This window comes from Capra hircus, chromosome 22 (assembly GCF_001704415.2).
Source record: "Capra hircus breed San Clemente chromosome 22, ASM170441v1, whole genome shotgun sequence".
Classification (NCBI taxonomy): Eukaryota; Metazoa; Chordata; class Mammalia; order Artiodactyla; family Bovidae; genus Capra; species Capra hircus.
Window position 1 is genome coordinate 25,099,568 of NC_030829.1, and position 21,692 is coordinate 25,121,259.

Sequence of the window (21,692 nt, forward strand, 5' to 3'; positions counted from 1 at the left end):
TAATTATTAAATTTTTTTCAAAAGTAACTTACCTTCAAACCCTAAGTGAAATTGTGTTTGAAGACTTTTAACAATGTAGAAAAACACTGTTTTGTCAGCATTGGAAGGAAATGATTGTTATGCAGACAAAATATTCTTTGGGCAATGTAGGCCCATACTAGAAAGGAATGTGGGAAATTGTGTTTTTAACTTGAAGTCTTTGAGGAAAAGGCTCAAGTTTTCTATGAAGCAGAGGACATCATGTAATTTTTCTTTTTGTGTGCTTAGTTGCTCAGTTGTGTCTAACTCTGTGACCCCATTCTTCAAGCAAGAATACTGGAATGGGTTGCCATGCCCTCCTCCAGGAGATCTTCTCAACCCAGGGATCGAATCCAGGTCTCTGCATTGCAGATGGATTCTTTATCATCTGAGCCACCATTTTAGGGGGTACCTTAATAGTGACTTTCTAGGTGGTGCTAGTGGTAAAGAACCCGACTTCTAGTGCAGGAGACACAAGAGACACAGGTTCAATCCCTGGGCCAGGAAGATGCCGTGGAGGAAAGCATGGTAACCCACTACAGTATTCTAGCCTGGAGAATCCTGTGAACAGAGAAGCCTGAGGGCTGTATTCCATGGGGTCGCAAAGAGTTGAACACAACTGAAGCAATTTAGCACAGATCCACAATAGTTATGCCACAAATTGAAAATAACATCAGTTCAGTTCAGTTCAGTCGCTCAGTCGTGTCTGACTCTTTGCAACCCCATGAATCGCAGCACGCCAGGCCTCCCTGTTCATCACCATCTCCCGGAGTTCACTCAGACTCACGTCCATCGAGTCCGTGATGCCATCCAGCCATCTCATCCTCTGTCGTCCCCTTCTCCTCCTGCCCCCAATCCCTCCCAGCATCAGAGTTTTTTCCAGTGAGTCAACTCTTCGCATGAGGTGGCCAAAGTACTGGAGTTTCAGCTTTAGCATCATTCCTTCCAAAGAACACCCAGGGCTGCTCTCCTTCAGAATGGACTGGTTGGATCTCCTTGAAGTCCAAGGGACTCTCAAGAGTCTTCTCCAACACCACAGTTCAAAAGCATCAATTCTTTGGCGCTCAGCCTTCTTCACAGTCCAACTCTCACATCCATACATGACTACAGGAAAAACCATAGCCTTGACTAGACGGACCTTAGTCGGCAAAGTAATGTCTCTGCTTTTGAATAACATAGAGGGATTAATATATATTTTTTTCTACCTAAAACTCTCCTGAGATTTAAAATCAAACTCATTACCATGACCAGCAAGACACTATACAATCTGACTTTTGTCAATCTGCTTCATCTCATTTGTCCATTACACGAAAGTCATGATTCTTTCTTAGACTCCCCCAAATATCAAAATTGTCCCTCACTCAGGGCCTCTGCACTTGCTGTTCAGGTGCCCAGCACTTCTCCAAATCTTTCTATGGCTGGCTTTTTCCATTACTCCCACCTCAAATCAGTTACCTCCATGTAAAGACCATCCCTTAGGACACTATGAACGGTGTCAGCACCTAGTCCTACCACTGGCCCTACTCTCATCAATCTTTTTTTTTTTTTACTATCTTCAGTGGATTTTTTACTGTCTGAATTAACATTTATTACTTGTTCATTTTCTTTCTACATCTAGTAGAATAGAGGCTCTATGTAAACTCTTTCCAGTTGTATATATGACTGCATCTTTCCTACCTAGAACACTGCCTAATGCACAGTAAACACTCAAAAAATATTTTAAAATAAATGAATAGTTGGCTGACCTCTCAAAGTAAGCCCCTAAGACCACATAAATGTAAAATAATATTCAAAAATACTTTTAGAATCTTATTGAATATTATTAGAATCTACTTTTAGGCATAAGTGGTTTAATGACAACATGTAATTTGGTCTCAGATAGTTACTTTTTTCTTTTAAAACAAATCATGGAAATTCCCTGGTGATCCTGTGATTAAGAGGCCACACTTTTACTGAAGGGAACTGGGTTTGCTCACTGGTCAGGGAACTAGGACCCCACATGCCATGCAGCATGGCCAAAATATATATATTTTTTTAATTAAAAAAATAAATAAATCACAATATAAAGTGAACACATGAATTGAATCCGAATTTGCAAAGGTAACTAATACATTTTTCTTAGACACACAATCTACACAGGCATAATTTTAATACTGTTAGCTGCAGAAGTAGCATATTAAACACAAAGCCAATGTTATTTTAATATTATTGGGTAGCAGATACCCAGTGACATTGTGTTATAAATAATCTAAACATCTAAAAACTTTTATGCTGTATTTTACCTCAGGATATATTTGTTTATTCCTTTTCCAGTTTGAGGGTCATCATTCAAGTAAACCCTCGATAACTCTGCTCAATTTTTATAGTGGCCTCCTAAGACTTCTCCCTATTTAAGAGCATCTGTGACATCCTTTCTAAGGCATAGCTTATTGACACCGACTCCTGTGCAGACAAACCTTCATAAGGCACAGCTGATTTTGTCATTACTCTGTGTCAAGACCTTCACAGATATCATTTCTTATGAAGTTCAAACTGTCTAATCAAGCATTCAAATTCAATTTCCTTTAACAAATATTGAAAGTTCTCCAATTAATTCCATCTCACCTGTGTCATGAGCCATGTCTTCCTTTACTCTCCTTCATGTATCCTTTATTTAAGTCAGACTGTACTACTAGTGAGACCTCTGCAGTTTTGTTTTGTTTTTAATCCCCAAGTCTCACCTCATCTGATTGTTTTCATCTGCATTGTCTTTCTTGAGATTGATTTCCTCCTAAATGAAAGTAAATCCAATGTTTCTTAGCTGTTTCTCAATGTTTCTCCAATGTGACCTCCACTCTGAATAAACCTCCAAACAGCCAAAATTATTCTTTCTCCTTAGCTCTGAAGAGGACTTTTGTCATTTCCACACACTTCACTTAAAAGAGATCATTTTCTCAAATATATAGTTATTCTGAGAAATATGCATTTGCCCTTGCTGAAAATAAGATAATAATCATGGAATGCCTAGTTGTAAAGGGAAAAGAAAGACTAACCTTTCATATTTGATTAGTTATACATTATATTTGGTACTTTCTAGTTTATAAAGAGTTTTACATTCAGTATTTCATCTGAGTTTGAAACTAGGCAAATGAAAGATTATTACCTTTATGCTGTCAATGGAGAAATCAGAAATATAGGACTTGTCAAGAACCATGTGACTAGACAGTGTCAGAGTTTATGATGAGAATCCAACACTCAGATGAAATGTTTGCTTAGCATTTGTTCAATACTTTCATTGTTGACATAAAGTTAAATTTACGTAACATTTGGCTCTTTCAAATTGCTGTCCATTATGTACAAAGGCTAGCTTCTGCTCAGAGTATAGTATGACTTAGATACTTACCCAAATTTTATGACAAATAAAAAAATAGTGGTTATAAACATATAAACCAATATATCTATATTTATGCTACATACATTATAAAATGCACATAAAAATTAAAATTAACAAAAGCATTAGATAAGATAGAAGAGTACAGAATTTCTAACATTTTCCTCCCTCAATACCAATAGTTAATCCTGTATAGTCTCTAGGTACAAGCTACCTCATTTCAAAGACTATATACTTTAATGATAAAAAAAGAAAAAATTATCCAAAGTGGAAGACTTGTCAGGGAAACAGAAAACCATCTGTATTTACAGAAAGTTTCAATTCACCAGAATAACAGAGGAATTTGAGATAGAAATGCAGTCACATTTGTAAAACCATGAATAATGCCAAAGTTGGTGAACTTGCGAAAACATAGATTAACATATCTTGTTTCATTAAAATATATGCAAGCCTTAAGAACACCTTTGTGACCCTACAGATATTGTTCAAAATTGTACTTACGTATGTATCAATTGCCTATAGCTGTGTAACAATCGCACCCCTCCAAACTAGTGCTTTAAAGCAACAACTCACTGTTTTTTTGTGTGATTCTGCAGTTTGCCTGGATATTTTCTCTGCTGGCTTCACTGAATTAGAATCAGAGAAAACTAGAGACTGGACAGCGAGGGAGAAGCTAAACTACCCAGGGCTTCCTAAGTCATGAGAGGGAGCTAGATTTTGCTCAAAATACCTCCTAATAATATGATCTTTTTGGACTATATTATAATTTGTTTCATTTCCTTTTGCTTATATCAGTAAATAGCACATTAGCATATTTTAAACTAGTATAATTTGACAGATTAATTAAACGATATGGAAAAATTCCGGTTCTCAAACTTCACATTGGAATCACATGAGGACCTTTCAAAATATCGTGCCAAGTTCCTGTCCTCAGCAGTTCAGATTTAATCATGTTCAGTTTGATTATTGGAATTGAATATGAATATAAGTTCAATGAATTTGGACAAATTGAACCCACCTAAGGTAACCAGCACTCAAGTCAGGATGCAGACCATGGCTGTCTTTCAAGAAGACCTGCCAATCAAAGTTGAGACAGACAAGAATAACCTCTATCTGACTTCTAATTACATAGATTAGCTTTACATTTTATAAGCAAATTACATGTAATACAAAACATATATATCATATATATTTATTAATAATGTATTTAGCCAGGTTTATGCTGCAACCAACTTGTGGCAGCTCTTGGGAGCTGAGTGATATTCTTAGGAATTTTGTAAGCAAGTTATTAAGCACAGACATTATTCAAAGTTAAATTATGTCATCTTAAAGGTAAAATAATTATATTAAAAATAATAAATATTCAAAACTCATTACTTCTAATTAGTGCATTTTACTATTATTTATGGTGTTGAAGTGGTTTATATGTAAAAGACACATAAAATGTATAGTACCTGTTATGATGCTAATCTTGTATCATGAAGAACTACTGTATCTATCCAAATCCACATTCATGATGACGTCATGTTAGCTTGAAATCAGCCATGAGAATATTTACACACAGAAACTAGCAAACATCACAAATCAGATCTTGATTTAGTTCTGATGCTGAAAGAGCTTTCAGTAAATAAATAATGTGTATGAGGATGAGAAACTAAGATTATATAACATATCAGACTTAATAACAGTACATTTACCTGGAACAGAGTTGGTGGATTGGAATCCAACTCTAACTGTCAAGTTATGTTGAACTGCAATGAGAGATTGGCTCAAGGTATATGCATTTAGTACAATTTCACAAAAGACTTCTGTGAGAATAAAATGACTCTATGGAATTTATATTTAAGAGTACTGTACATTTTATTTTTTGGTTGTTCAGTGACTCACTCTTGTCCAACTTTTTGCAATCCAATGGCCTGCAGCATGCCAATCTTCCCTGTCTTATATCATCTCCTGGGCTTTGCTGAAACTCATGTCCATTGAGTCAGTGATGCCATCCAACTATCTTATCCTCTGTCATCCCCTTCTCCTGCCGTCAGTTTTTCCCAGCATCAAGGGTCTTTTCCAATGAGTCAGTTCTTCTAATCTGGTGGCCATAGTGTTGGAGTTTCAGCTTCAGCATCAGTCCTTCCAATGAATATTCAGACTTGATTTTCTTTAGGAATGACTGGTTTGATCTCCTTGCTGTCCAAGGGACTCAAGTCTGCTCCACCACCACGTTTTGAAAGCATCAATTATTCGGCGCTTAGCCTTTTTTATTGATTAGCTTTCACACTTGTACATGAGTACTGGAAAAACCATAGCTTTGACTATATCTACCTTTGTAGGCAAGTAATGTCTTTGCTTTTTAATACATAAATTTTACAATTGTATTTCAATTCTCTGCTAACATACATTGTATTAATAAAATTGATATTAGACATATATATGTACACATACATGTATGCATGTATATAGATATACAAACACATATATATGTATCAGTCAGTTTAGTTGCTCAGACATGTCCGACTCTTTGCAACCACACAGACTGCAGCATGCCAGGCCTCCCTGTCCATCACCAACTCCCAGAGTTTACTGAAGTTCATGTCCATTGAGTCAGTGATGCCATCCAACCATCTAATCCTCTGTCATCCCCTTTTCCTCCCGCCTTCAATCTTTCCCAGCATCCGGGTCTTTTCCAATGAGTCAGGTCTTCTCATCAGGTGGCCAAAGTACTGGAGTTTCAGCTTCAGCATCAGGTGTTTCAATGAATATTCAGGACTCATTTCCTTTAGGATGGACTAGATGGATCTCCTTGCAGTCCAAGGGACTCTCAGGAGTCTTCTCCAACACCGCATTTCAAAACCATCAATTCTTCAGCGCTCAGCTTTCCTTATAGTCCAGATCTCACATCCGTACATGACTATTGGAAAAACCATAGCTTTGACTAGATGGACCTTTGTTGGCAAAGTAATGTCTCTGCTTTTAAATATGCAGTCTAGGTTGGTCATAACTTTTCTTTCAAGGAGCAAGCGTCTTTTAATTTCATGACTGCAGTCACCACCTGCAGTGATTTTTGGAGCCCAATTAAATAACGTCTGTCACCTTTTCCACTGTTTCCCCATCTGTTTGCCATGAAGTGATGGGACCATATACCATGATCTTAGTTTTCTAAATGCTGAGTTTTAAGGCAACATTTTCACTCTCCTCTTTCACTTTCATCACAAGGCTTTTTAGTTCTTCTTCACTTTGTGCCATAAGGGCTGTGTCATCTGCATATCTGAGGTTATTGATGTTTCTCCTGGCAATCTTGATTCCAGCTTGTGCTTCATCAGCCCAGTATTTCTCATGATGTACCCTGCATATAAGTTAAATAAGCAAGGTGACAATATACAGCCTTGATATAGTCCTATCCCTATTTGGAACCAGTCTGTTGTTCCATGTCCAGGTCTAACTGTTGCTTCCTGGCCTACGACCCTATGGAGCTACCAGGTTCCTCTCTCCATGGGGATACTCCAGGCAAGAATACTGGAGTGGATTGCCATTACCTTCTCTAGGGGATCTTCCTGACCTAGGGATTGAACCTGGGGCTCTGACATTGCAGCAAACTCTTTACCGTCTGAGCCAACAGGGAAGCAACTGCGTACAGATATGTGTATATTTGTGTACACAAAATTTTTTTCAGAGAGGGCGTTGTTAAACATCTGCTAGAATGCTGCTTCATTTAACCATTAAAAAAATTAAGCCGTTTTTAAAATCAACAAATTATTTATTCATTTATTTATTTTTGGCTGTGCTGGGTCTTTGTCGCTGTGTGGTCTTTTCTCTAGTTGTGATGAGTAGGGGCTACTCTCTTGTTGCATTGTGCAGGCTTCTCATTGCAGTGGCTTGCTGTGGATCACAGGTTCTTGAGTGCTCAGACTTCAGTAGTTGTGGTTCCAAGCTCTACAGCACAGCCTCTATAGTTGTGACACACTAGCTTAGTTGCTCTGCAGCATGTGGGATCTTCCTGGACCAGGTTTTGAACACAAGTCACCTGCATTGGCCAGTGAATTCTTTACCGCTGAGCCACCAGGGAAATCTTAGCCATTTTTTTACTGGAAGTATATCATGTTTATATATTTAATAGAGATCCAGATGATGGTGACCTCAAGAATACACACACACACACACACATAGTTACATGAAAGTGAAGGTGCAGTTGATCAGTTGTGTCCAACTCTGCAACCCATGGACTGTAGCCCACCAGGGCTCCTCTGTCCAAGGAATTCTCTAGGCAAGAATACTGGAGTGGGTTGCCATTCCCTTCTCCAGGGGATCTTCCCAGTTCAGGGATCGAACCTAAGTCTCCCGCATTGCAGGCAGATTCTTTACCATGTGAGCCACAAAGGAAGCATATATATATAAAAAAACACACAAAGATAATAAAGATATATAAAGAAAGGATCCCACAGCATATATATATGTATATATATAATATATCCAGAAAATATATATCATATGTATCAATATATTAAATATCAACTTTCTACATACAGAGAGAAAATTGACATTGTAATTGCTTTTGTTCCTTTTAGCATTAATTTAGCTCTTATTTTATTTACAGAATTAGTGCTAATTTCAGGAACAAAGATAACAGATTTTGACCATGCCAAAAAAAATTCAGTCTGAAAATGTACCTAATAGGTTATTAGAAAAACAGATGAATAGGATTTCTTTCCCTCTTTGCTATTAAAAAAAAAATGAAACTTGCATTTTCAAAAACTTACATAAGTTGTCTACTACTTTTCCAGACTCACAATGAAGAAATTTGGTATGTACAGAATTAAACCAACATTTGAATAAACAAACAAACTCTACCTAAATGCTCTGACCAGCTCTATAACCAGTTTTCAACCCTGAGCCTGGAAACAATGTCAGTTTATTTCAAAAAAGAGCAGTTTTAGTTTGCGTGTTTTACCTGTACATGTATGCATGGGAATTAACAGAAAACACTTGTATCAAAGAACACAGAAGTGTTCCATTTTTATTAAGAGCTTTACACAGCTGCAATATACAGGTGTAAATGGAGGTGCAACCCCTCGTTTTCACACAGAATCACCAATAATTGAGGGAAGAGTGCTTTCTGAGAACAAATTATCAAAATCTACTGGGTGGCCATAGCATCTTTTAATAATTGCCAAATGTCCTTTCACTTTGTACTTCTTATGTAGCATTGCTAAACTGAATGGCTTCCCAGGTGACTCAATGGTAAAAAACCCGCCTTCCAATGCAGGAGATGCTAGACAGGCAGGTTTGTTCCCTGGGTGGAGAAGATGCCCCAGAGGAGGAAATGGCAAACCACTCCAATATTCTTGCCTGGAGAATCACCGTGGACAGAGAAGCCTGGCGGGCTACAGTCCATGGGGTCGCCAAGAGTCGGACTGACTAAATGACTGAGCGTGCGCACCAAACTGAATCCAAGGCCAAAGGTATAATTTAATTTAATATATCTAATTTCATGGCCACACACTTATTTTACTTACCCAGACTCAGAGTCTCTCTTAAATAGAATTGCCAAATGATTTGCTGTTGTGTGAGAAAATATTTGCGGAAGCTGGATCACGCTTTGCGTTTGAGAACACATTTCCAGAGTTCAAAGCATGTGAGGACTGATGATGCAGATGGGCTGTTCAGGGAACTGGTTCCAGATAAAAACATCTTCTATTCAACTGCCAGGTTTCTCTGTCCCCTTGCACCTGTCCATTGCCTATATTTTTACAACACTGAAATCACTCCAAATGTAGGTGTAGAAAAAGAAAATAAAAGGGATACTGAAGAAAAATGAGATCAGGAACAATAATCTATGCCTGGGGATTAGAGTCTCATCCTATTTCTGCTTTGGCCCTTGATAACATTAGCATTTATCATCTCTATAATAGTAGATAGCCATAACCCTTTACAGTCCTGATATTCAATGATTTTAAGATGAAAATCATTACACAATTTTACTATTTTTTTCACATAACATATGAGGTCAGTACTGCTTCTTTTAGCTAAAAGGCACCTTAGGACTCATATTTGAATTGATTTATCCATCTCATGCTATCCCCTTGGGTAATTATGAGTGAATTTCTCTGTGCTGTTCTTTTATCAAACATTTTCTGATTGTTATTTTGAAATTATTTTCAAGAGCATCACTGATGGAGTTTAGTCACAGATGGGTAATGGTTTTTAAACTCTACTGCCGTTGTCAAGTTGTTGAATGCTACGATTCTGTGGCTAAGGTTCTGTTATATCCAAATTCAAACTTTCAAAGCTCATTGATTAGTCTGCCTGTCCATCAGTGTGGTCAATTGGTTAACTCAGTGAGACACTCAGACATTCCAAACAATTAATGTGAAGAGACAGTCTGAAACACATATTTAGCAGCTGATGTGTTAAGAAGGTAAACACTTACACAATCTATAGTTGTTGGATTCTACTTGATTACACTACTGATTATTTTCATTAGGAAAATGAATGATAATCAGAAGAAATCCTAATTCAGAGATAAGAGAGAACAACAAAATTAGCTTAGCTAAAACTAAGTTCCCAAATTTCCCTTCCCTATAGAATTCTGAATTTCTGAATTGTGGGGTTGATTTTTTTTTAATTGGATGAAATTTGGGAAGAGGAAATGACAAGTTTCTCTGAAAGCCACATGGAAGTAACTGTGGTGAGAGAGAGATTTTGAGAAACTGAGAGAGGGTCCCTGTCTCCTTTCTCATATGAGCTTTTGACCCAACTGCTAGCCCTGCTGACCAAGAGTGAGCCCAAGTCCACTGTCAGCTTCCGAGATGATACTCGACATGAAGCTCTCCTCATGTTCTCTCTGGCAGCTGGATCTGCTGCCTCTCCAGATCCACTTGCAATGTCTGACTTACCACCTCCCCCAGTGCCCCGAGGGCTTGTTGATGACTTTACTTTTGGGCCCTTAGTACTCCAGTTGCCCTCACAACTGTACAAGATCTTCATTCTGAAATCAACCCCCTATACTGTAGCATCCACAGTGAGTTTGCTTTCCTGACTGAATCCTGGCTAGTTCAGTTCAGATTTATTATAATTGATGGGGGAACAATATCCACATCACAGAACCACCAAATGTGGTTTTCCCTGTGATGCTTGATGGAATTTGAGGTTCTCAGAGAACCTGGATTTTCCATGTACAATGTGACCGGTATAGTGAATTGAAAACCTTTGCAAACAGTATCAAAGCATAATACTCACAATGATGATATTTTTATCTCAGCTTCCATATATAGAAGCCTATTATTTTCCCATGCCATTTAATTCTCAGGTAGCAGTCCCTATTTAACTACCCTAACCTCTTTTAACCTTTCAGTTCAGTTCAGTTCAGTCAGTCAGTCGTGTCCAATGTTTGTAACCCCATAGACTGCAGCACACCAGGCCTCCCTGTCCATCACCAACTCCCGGAGTTTACTCAAACTCATATCCAACAAGTCAGTGATGCCATCTAACTATCTCATCCTCTGTCGTTCCCTTCCCCTCCCATCTTCAATATTTCCCAGCATCAGGGTCTTTTCCAATGAGTCAGGTCTTCACATCAGGTGGCCAAAATATTGAAGTTTCAGCTTCAGCATCAGTTCTTGCAATGAATATTCAGCACTCATTTCCTTTAGAATGGACTGGTTGGATCTCCTTGCAGTCCAAGGGACTCTCAAGAGTCTTCTCCAACACCATAGTTCAAAACCATCAATTCTTTGGCGCTCAGCTTTCCTTATAGTCCAGATCTCACATCCATACATGACTACTGGAAAAACTATAGCTTTGACTAGATGGACCTTTGTTGGAAAGTAATGTCTCTGTTTTATAACATGCTGTCTAAGTTTATCATAGCCTTCCTTCCAAGGAGCAAGCATCTTTTACTTTGATGGCTGCAGTCACCATCTGCAGTGATTTTGAAGCCCAAGAAAATAAAGTCTCTCACTGTTTCCACTATTTCCCCATCTATTTGCCATGAAGTGATGGGACCAGATGCCATGATCTTAGTTTTCTGAATGTTGAATTTTAAGCCAACTTTTCCCACTCTCACTTTCATCAAGAGGCTCTTTTTAGTTCTTCTTCACTTTCTGACATAAGGGCTGTGTCATCTACATATCAGAGGTTATTGCTATTTCTCCCTGCAATCTTGATTCCAGCTTATGCTTTATCCAGCCCAGCATTTCACATGATGTACTCTGCATATAAGTTAAACAAGCAAGGTGACAATATACTGCCTTGATGTAGTCCTTTCCCAATTTGGAATCAGTCTGTTGCTCCATGTCCAGTTCTAACTGTTGCTTCTTGACCTGCATACAGGTTTTTCAAGAGGCAGGTGTGGTGGCCTGGTATTCCCATCTCTTTAAGAATTTTCCAATTTGTGGTGATCCACATAGTCAAAGGATTTGGTGTAGTCAATAAAGCAGAAGTAGATGTTTTTCTGTTACTCTCTTGCTATTTTGATGATCCAACAGATGCTGGAAATTTGATCCCTGGTTCCTCTGCCTTTTCTAAAACCAGCTTGAATATCTGGACGTTCATGGTTCACGTACTGTTAAAGCTTGGCTTGGAGAATTTTGAGCATTACTTTGACAGTCTGTGAGATGAGTGCAATTGTGTGGTAGTTTGAACATTCTTTGGGATTGGAATGAAAACTGACCTTTTCCAGTCCTGTGACCACTGACGAGTTTTCCAAATTTGCTGGCATATTGAGTACAACACTTTCACAGCATCATTTGAAATAGCTCAACTGGAATTCCATCACCTCTACTAGCTTTGTTCATAGTGATGCTTCCTAAGGTCCACTTGACTTCATATTTCAGGATGTCTGACTCTAGGTGAGTGATCACACCTTGTGGTTATCTGGGTCAAGAAAATCTTTTCTTTTTGTATAATTCTTCTCTGTATTCCTGCCACCTCTTCTTAATATCTTCTACTTCTGTTAGTTCCATATAATTTCTGTCCTTTATTGAGCCCATCTTTGCATGAAATGTTCCCTTGGTATCTCTAATTTTCTTGAAGAGATCTCTTGTCTTTCCCATTCTATTGTTTGCCTCTATTTCTTTGCACTGATCACCAAGGAAGGCTTTGTTATCTCTCCTTGCTATTCTTTGGAACTCTGCATTCAAATGGGTATATCTTTCCTTTTCTCCTTTGCCTTTAGCTTCTCTTCTTTTCTCAGCTATTTGTAAGGCCTCCTCAGACAACCATTTTGCCTTTTTGCATTTCTTTTTCTTGGGAGTGGTCTTGACCACTATCTCTCATACAATTTCCATCCATCGTTCATCAGGCACTCTGTCTATCAGATCTAATCCCTTGAATCTATGTGTCACTTTCATTGTATAATCCTAAGGGATTTTATTTAGGTCATAGTTGAGTGGTCTAGTGGTTTTACCTACATTCTTCAATTTAAGTCTGAATTTGGCAATAAAGAGTTCATGATCTGAGCCACAGTCAGCTCCCAGTCTTGTTTTTGTTGACTGTAAGGAGCTTCTCTATCTTTGGCTGCAAAAAATATAATCAGTCTGATTTCCGTATCGACCATCTGGGGATGTCCTTGTGTAGAGTTGTCTCTTGTGTTTTTGGAAGACGGTTTTGTTATAACTAGTGTGCTTTCTGGAAGAAGGCAATAGCACCCCACTCCAGTACTCTTGCCTGGAAAATCGCATGGATGGAGGAGCCTGGTGCGCTGCAGCCCATGGGGTGGCTAGGAGTCGGGCACGACTGAGCAACTTCACTTTCACTTTTCACTTTCATGCATTGGAGAAGGAAATGGCAACCCACTCCAGTGTTCTTGCCTGGAGAATCCCAGGGACGGGGGAGCCTGGTGGGCTGCCATCTATGGGGTAGCGCAGAGCTGGACATGACTGAAGCGACTTAGCAGCAGCAGCAGTGTGCTCTCTTGGCAAAACTCTGTTAATCTTTGCCCTGCTTCATTCTGTACTCCAAGCCCAAATTTGGCTGTAACTCCAGGTATCTCTTGAGTTCCTACTTTTGCATGCCAGTCCCCTATGATGAAAATCATATCTTTTGGGGGTGTTCATTCTAAATGATCTTGTAGGTCTTCATAGAAATGTTCAACTTCAGGTTCTTTGACATTAGTGGTTGGGGCATAGACTTGGATTACTGTGATATTTGAATGGTTTGCCTTGAGTCCATATAAAGCCTCTTGACTCTTTTTATCCCTCCAGGGAAAAAATTGTGCCTTTTCTTCATCTTTATATTTGCTGTGTTCCTCATGCCCAGCAGGGAGTAGGCATTAATCCCCAAAGAATTTCTATTGCTAATAGAGCTTCACTTATCATCACTAATTTACATTAAAAACAATTTTGACCTTATCAGAGAAGATTCTTTTCATCAAGGGACAGAATTTCCCTGGAAATTAGCATAAAATAGGAAAAAAGACACCTGGTACTTAAAGTTTCAAAGGTAAAGTTAAGAAACGGTGCCATTATTCCCTTGGTTTGTTCTACGTTTGTGTTAATTTCATTTCCAGGCCAATTTTTCTGTCAGAGCAGCCCCTGGTGCATCTTTGTACTAACTGTTGTTGCTGTGTAGTTGCTAAGTTATGTCCAACTCTGTGACTCCATGGACTGTAGCAGGCCAGGATTCTCTGTCTTCTACTATAGCCCTGAGTTTGCTCAAATTCATATTCATTGTGCCCGTGATCCTATCGAACTGTCTCAGCCTCCGCCACCCTCTTCTCCTTTTACCATCAATCTTTCCCAGTATCAGGGTCTTTTCCAATGAGTCAACTAGAACAGCACAAATGTGATGACTTTATGTCATTTCATTTTAGCGAATGCCCAGGGATTTGTTAAGATATAATATTCCCTGAACCAAATACTATGGTGAAGGAGGATGGGATATACCAATTGGCTGATTATGAAGTTATGTCACGCTCATTTCAATTACAAAGACTGATAGAAAATAGCGGTTTGCTAAGTAAAAACATAATATATTTTTTCAGAGGAAGCAGAAATGGATTGGAGGTTGACAAAAACAGCAGATGTCCTCTTAGAACATTTCCACGTTATATGCTCTCTACTATGATATTCAAATAGCAAGCTATACTTTCTCTGTTGAAATTATTGGCTGACTTGCTGAGTTCCATTTTTAGGCTGTATGCTGAAGAATACAGAGACCTTGCCCTCTTACTGGTAAAGGCCAACATCTAGTTCAGTGACCGGCATATCTCAGGTACTAAAACTATCTGTTGAATTGAGTGGAATAGAACTGCTTTATTTAATTAATTTGATAAATATTTACAAACCATCTGTTAGGTGGTGGAGAAACAGCAGAGAATAAAACATATGGAAATCTTTGCTCTGATGAAGTGTACACTCAAATAGGGCATAGTTTGAAACTTTCAAATGTTGCTAGAGTTCCATCTCTAAAATTCTATGACAAGACATCCAAACATGGGAAATTCATGACTTAATCTTTTCTACTTGATGATAATCCAAATAGGACCAATAACATTGAGTCTAATTCATTCATTTGTTCATTTAACACTATTTACTGAATCCCTACCACATGCCAGGAACACACAGGGCCAGCTCTTCTGGAGCTTAACATCTAGTGAGGAAGAAACATATTACATTAGCTTCCTATGGGTTCTCTAAAAATTAAAACTTGGTGATTTAGAACAACACACATTTATTTTCTCACATTTCTGGAAGTCCCAAGTCCAAAATGGATTTCACAGGATGGAAACCAATGTATGTTTTCTTCAAAGAGATAATACCTGTTCCTTTTCTTTTCTAGCTTCTCGAGATTCATTTCTTGGCTCTTGGTCCCTTCCTATATAAACTTAAGGTTGATAGCAAGAACCTCACGTCTCTTTCTCCTCTTTCATCATGTTACCGTCTGCTCTGTACCAAATTCCTTTTGTCAGCATCTTACCAGCATTTCGATTTCCTATGCAGTTATTCCGGGATAGTCTATCCATCTCAAGACCTTTAACTTCATCCCATCTGCAAAATCCATTTTACTACTTAATGTGAAAGTTACAAGTTCCAGATACTAGGTCCTAGATATCCATGGGGACAATTATTTAGTGTACCACACACATTAATGAAGTGATTAAAAACCCTGAAGTCTCAGCTGGTAAAGAATCCGTCTGCAGTGTGGAAGACCTGAATTCAATCCCTGAGTTGAGAAGATTTCCTGAAGAGAATGGCTACCCACTCCAGTATTCTGGCCTGGAGAATTCCATGGACTGTATAGTCCATGAAGTCACAATGAGTCAGATATGACAGAGTGACTTTCACACGTAATTAGCAATCATGTATCTTAATTAAATGGTTGTCTCATAATATTAAAAAAATACTAAAATAGAATTCTAGAAATTTTACATACCCATAATTTCAAAAATATTCCAGAACCATAACATATGCCTGGGTAGATTATGGTTCATCATAAAAATTTAAAGGCCAATGTCCATAGTAATAGGGTTGCTGCTGCTGCTGCTGCTAAGTCGCTTCAGTCATGTACGACTCTGTGCGACCCCAGAGACGGCAGCCCACCATGCTGCCCCGTCCCAGGGATTCTCCAGGCAAGAACACTGGAGTGGGTTGCCATTTCCTTCTCCAATGCATGAAAGTGAATAGGGTTAGATACAGTTAATTAACAACAACAACAAATAAGAGAAGAGATGGGGTAAAATTTAAATTTTTAATTTAAAGTTTGAAGAGAATTAAAAAGTCAGTGTTTTGAAAAGATTATAACAGTAAAAAATAGGAAGGAAAAAGCACATAACTGAAAGATTTGCTGGTCTTTCAGAAAGAATCGAAATTAATTTTTGGAAAATAAAGTTATTATATGTGTATGTTTGTGTGTGTGTGTGTGTGTGTGTAGAAATAGCACTGCATCATTAGAGAACTGAATTTTCTAAACTAACATAGTATATTGTATCTGCAAGGAGGGAGATACACCATGAAATCTTAAAACAAGGCAAAACAAACAGATTTAAAGCAAAGCTCTCTTGTGTATATGATTGTCAGCATTCTTACCTCTGTGGCAATGTTGCTCAGATTATCTTATTTAAATAGCTGTGATTTTAAAAACAGATACAATCTGTTCTTTCATAAGAAAATTGTACACCAAGGACACATGATTATTTTTCCCTTTAGGATAAGCAAAAGGACATGTTGAATCACATCCAACTTGGAAAAATAAAACAGTAACAGAAGAACTGGAAGATCTCTCAGATGACACGTGGTCTGAGAATAGTAATTTATTTTAATTTAACATAAAAGATCTTCCAGATACACTGTGCTAATTCAGTATAGATAATTAAAGGGCAAAATGTTAAGCTAAAATTTTGACAGGAAACTGAAATTGGAGGATAAGAATATAATTTTTATTCACATATGTATAATTTGGGGGCACCTTGATGACTCTGGTTTTGTTTTCATCTATTACAAAAAATATTATTTAACTCTGATTCTTTGTTACAGAGAATTAGAAGTGATGTGAATTAAAATAATGTAATAACTGAATAAACACAACGATAGCACTTCTAGCCACTGGATTCTCTAATAGTAAAAATATCATTATTTACATGTTTTTCTGATTCTAATGGCTGTTTTGCATATTTTAACCTTTTCATGCTTTTAAAAATTAGAAATGTTTCCGCTTCTTAGAATTGTTTTTGAATATTTGCCTCTTACAATTACCATGTTTCTGACTTGTGTGTTACTATCTTTGTTCCTATGTTTCTCCTAATATCTTAGGTCTTTGTTATGAATATGGGAAACTTCAGTAGTACCCACTACCACAGTTGGTGGGAAGCAGTATGTGTTGATAGAAGAGTTGCTCTGACAATTAGATGACTGAGACAATGTTCATGTTGTGTGGCGACTCACACAGGTAAGCTTGAAAATTCAGAATAGAATTCCGTGTTCTTAATAGAACTATGGTTGACTACATTCAAAGTTAGTCACTATTATCTGCTTTACTGTTTCCATACCCCTTTCCAGTGTAATTTTGTTGTTTTTCTATCAAGAGATGGAGTTTATTCTTATATTTCTTAAATCTCATAGTGTGACTGGCAATGGTTAAAAGAATGCAGCAGAAATGGCACTGTGTCAGTTGCAAGTCTTAACATTAAAAAATCTTGCATACTTCTGATTTCTCTTGGAATTTTGAGCAGACACTATATGAAGGACCTTAGACTTAGGATAAAAGAACACTTGGTTTGGAGCAGAGACAGCCCAGTGGTCTCTATTGCCAGACTAGCCAGGTCCCAGATGACCCAATAGATTAACCACAGATGTAAAGCACTCAAGCAAAATCAAAAGAATAGGCCAGTTGAGCCTACTTAAAGTTGCCCATCTATAAATTTTTCAACTAAATACATGGTTATTTGTTATTTTCATCCATTCAGATTTGTGATGGTTTGTTGCATAACAAAAGCTAACTGATACGCAGACTTCTTACTTAGGGTGAATAAAAGAATGTACAAAAAACTCTAAGCTTATTCTGATATGACACTCTATATTACTTTATCTTCTATACTGATATAGCTTTTAATCCATACCAAATTCTAAATTTGAAGAAAATATATGTATTTCTATTTTCATTTTTAAAGACCACACTAAAGGAAACAAAAAATTATTCTTCATTGTTTATTGCTGACAAAATTTACTTAATCACATCTTTTTACTATAAAAATTTCATACTTGACAATTTATAACTGAGATCATCTCAGTTCTGTTTTTAAACTCTATATTAGCCATAGAGGTTACCTGGAAAATTTTATCATTTAGTTATTTAAATAATGTAAGTATTAGATTGGACAAAAAGTTCTTCTGGGTTTTTGTGTAAGATGTTACGGGAAAACATGAAAGAACTTTTTTGCCAACCCTATATTATGTATTTGAAAATTGCTTCACCTGTAGAAAAAATAAAATGCCAATAGATTATCAATCAGAACTCATAATAATAGAACACTTTACCTGTGGAAATGTTTATGAGTGACATCAGAATTACCAGTTTCCATAGCAACCTCATCTCCACTTTCTAAGGTCAAAATTTCTCCCATACAATCAGCCAGGAAGAAAATGTCTATCTTCCAGTCAGTATTTCAAGAGTCTGAAAGAAAAAGAAAATTGTCCTGAAATGACAAATGTAAAAATATACGTATTCTTACATATATATAAATTGTTGCGTACCGGTTCAAGTTCATATTTAAATATCATTAATCTAAATAAAGTAATCTAAAAGTCTACTTATTACATGCATGTATAGATTGCAAGTTTTCATAATTTCAGCTAATATTCCCATAATTTAAATTCATACCTTAGATATAAATTACATTTGCTATAAAATTTTCTATAGTAGTTAATAGGCTGGAGTGCAATTCAATTGACTGTATTCTTGTGGATGAAAACTTTCATGAGTATAATTTTCAATTTGACTTTTTAAAATGTTAGAGAGGTTTAAAGACATGTTAAATCAACTCCCACAATTCTGTCGGTGTCTTTTATTTTTTACTTTATACAATTAGGAATAAGGTAAAATTTTGCTTTATCACTTATATAACAGTGACTTTACACATTTCATGGATTGTTTTTTAATCAGTATTATTGAGAATATACTCATTGAGAAGCATTATCTTTACTAGAACTAAAATTAATATTTTGCTAAAACTTCTGTAGGATTCAATTTCTGGAAATATTATGTGTAGAGTGTGAGATATACTTTTCTTATTCAATAACATCATAATTTTCTTTAATTTATTTTGACATTTAAGCTTTCCAGTGATAAAAAAAAATCAAGATAATAGTTTGGTTGGCCTTTATCCAAAAAGTGAAACTTCGTAAGCAGCTCATAAAGCTCATAATCTCAAAAAAGTGTAGAATGAACTCATCTAGGTCACATTTCTATTATATATCAAATGATAGGACCCTTTGTAACTTTTAACCTAGTGGAAATATATTTTCTTGCAACTTCAAGTATCTCTTGGAAGTATGTGGATTTTAAGTGTAAATAATAAAGTCAATCATTTTCTGATATATTTTTAAGTTTTAAAAATCTTTAATTTCTTTTTGTTACTAATTACTTTGACATAAACACAAACCGTTGACTATATTCTAAGTCTTTATAAAATCTAAAGTAAACGCTTTAAAATTTAATCAAGAAATAAAAATCAAAAAGAAAATAAGCAGATCAATATGTTATGTTGAGCTGACAATGTCCTTCCAGAAATTTTCTCATATCTTACATCATCTTTCCATTCTCTTTGACACGAGAAGTTCCAAACTCTTAACATCTCACATTTAAGTGAAATTATACTCTATATTCCTTGGAAAGAAAGTTATGACCAACCTAGATAGCATATTCAAAAGCAGAGATATTACTTTGCCAAAAAAGGTCTGTCTAGTCAAGGCTATGGTTTTTCCAGTAGTCATGTATGGATGTGAAAGTTAGACTGTGAAGAAAGCTGAGCACCGAAGAATTGATGCTTTTGAACTGCGGTGTTGGAGAAGACTCTTGAGAGTCCCTTGGACTGCAAGGAGATCCAACCAGTCCATTTTAAAGGAGATCAGTCCTGGGTGTTCTTTGGAAGGACTGATGCTAAAGCTGAAACTCCAATACTTTGGCCACCTCATGTGAAGAGTTGACTCATTGGAAAAGACTCTGACGCTGGGAGGGATTGGGGGCAGGAGGAGAAGGGGATGACAGAGGATGAGATGGCTGGATGGCATCACCGACTCAATGGACATGAGTTTGAGTGAACTCCGGGAGTTGATGATGGACAGGGAGGCCTGGCATGCTGGAATTCATGGGGTCACAGAGTCGGACACGACTGAGCTACTGAACTGAACTGATATTCTATATCTATTTATTCATTTCTATTTTTTCAAGAAACATTTATTCATTTATATTTACTCTCTGCCAGGCATCAGGTACCTTGGTGTTAGTAATGAATCTAAAACTCTTCATTTCACCCTTGAGATCTTACATTTTCTAAGAAAAACAGCAAAATCAAGCACACACATGCACATACACACACACACACAGATGTGGTAAATATGGTAATATGTGAAAGAAGATAAGTGCTACCTATGAGATCTATGAGGTGATGCTCAAGTAGTGTGTTTGAACTGAGGCTTGAAAAACGAGTAGCTCTTAGCCAGGCAAGTGCATGTATGCACATGAGGAGGGCATGTAGGACAGCAGGGATTAAGGTAGGTAAAATGAGGAAGGAGACTAAGCAAAAGGGAAGGAGTGTGAAAAGTCCTGAAGCAGAACTGAGTGTATATTTTCAAAGACCTTAGAAAGATTCAGGTGCTATTCAGAAGAACAGTGGCATGAGACACGGCTGGAAAAGGACAAAGAGGTTAAACTATTCAAGGCCTATAGACCATGTTGACAAATATGGATGTTGCACTTTCAAATCATAATTGAGGATTTGAAGCAGGACATTTACATGATAGAAAGGGTGGAGTAGAAAGTAAAAACTTATAATTACCAACTTATTTGATGGACATCATTAGTTTTTCCAATCAAACAATTCATTTTTCCCTTCTTCTGATAAAAGCTGTCTTTATGTATGTATTTATTTTATTTATCTATTTACTTCTTTTTTTTTTGAGGAACCACCTTCCTATACATCATCAGTCCGTATAATGAAAGTGAGATTTCCTTCATCCTCTAGCTACAGGAATGAAGATATGACCAGGTCTGTGCCAATGAGGAATCCATTCTCATTGCTACAGTATTTTGTAAAAGAAGGGGTACGTAGCCTAAGCCAAACTAATGACAACAAAGCCAGTGGTTTGTCAATGATATTACAACTAAGATGCTAAGATTTAAATCTGTTGATCCAGTGTAATATAACATTTCGCAAGTCATATCTTCACCCAGTTTAGAAGGCATGGCTAAAAGCTTTCAATTCCCCTTAGCAGACAATTTACCGAGTCCCCACCCCAATTTCTTCCCTTCTCAAGCTCTGACACTTCTGAATTATAATGCATAAAAACTCAATCTCCAGAGATCTCTAGCTACCTAACAATCAGGAATGACCCTTCTTCCTAAGGCTGATGGAATTATTCAAAATAATCCCATGAAAGCCCTGGAAATATAGCTAATCCTATCTCATTCGCTGCTCTTATCTTGTCCACACCTAAGACCCAGCTTGCTTTTATCCCATCCCTAGGGACATTTCCCTGCATATTCCTTCTCTTGTTTGGATATGTAGGAAACAAGATTTTTGCTTCACATATCTGAGTGTTATTATCATAAAATGATGAAGTGCCTCACCAAGTTTAAAACCTGGAATTCTCCAATGTGA

The 21,692-nt window shown here is 37.1% G+C and overlaps 1 protein-coding gene across 1 annotated transcript in view; it reads right to left on the reverse strand.

Moving 5' to 3' along the window:
- CNTN6 (contactin 6) overlaps window positions 1-21,692 on the reverse strand; it is a 324,176-nt gene that overhangs the window by 239,744 nt on the left and 62,740 nt on the right. The window contains exon 2 of the mRNA XM_005695718.3: window positions 18,352-18,487. Coding sequence (XP_005695775.2) covers window positions 18,352-18,406 — 55 coding nt within the window. The 5' untranslated portion in view covers window positions 18,407-18,487. The remainder of the gene's footprint in view (window positions 1-18,351; window positions 18,488-21,692) is intronic.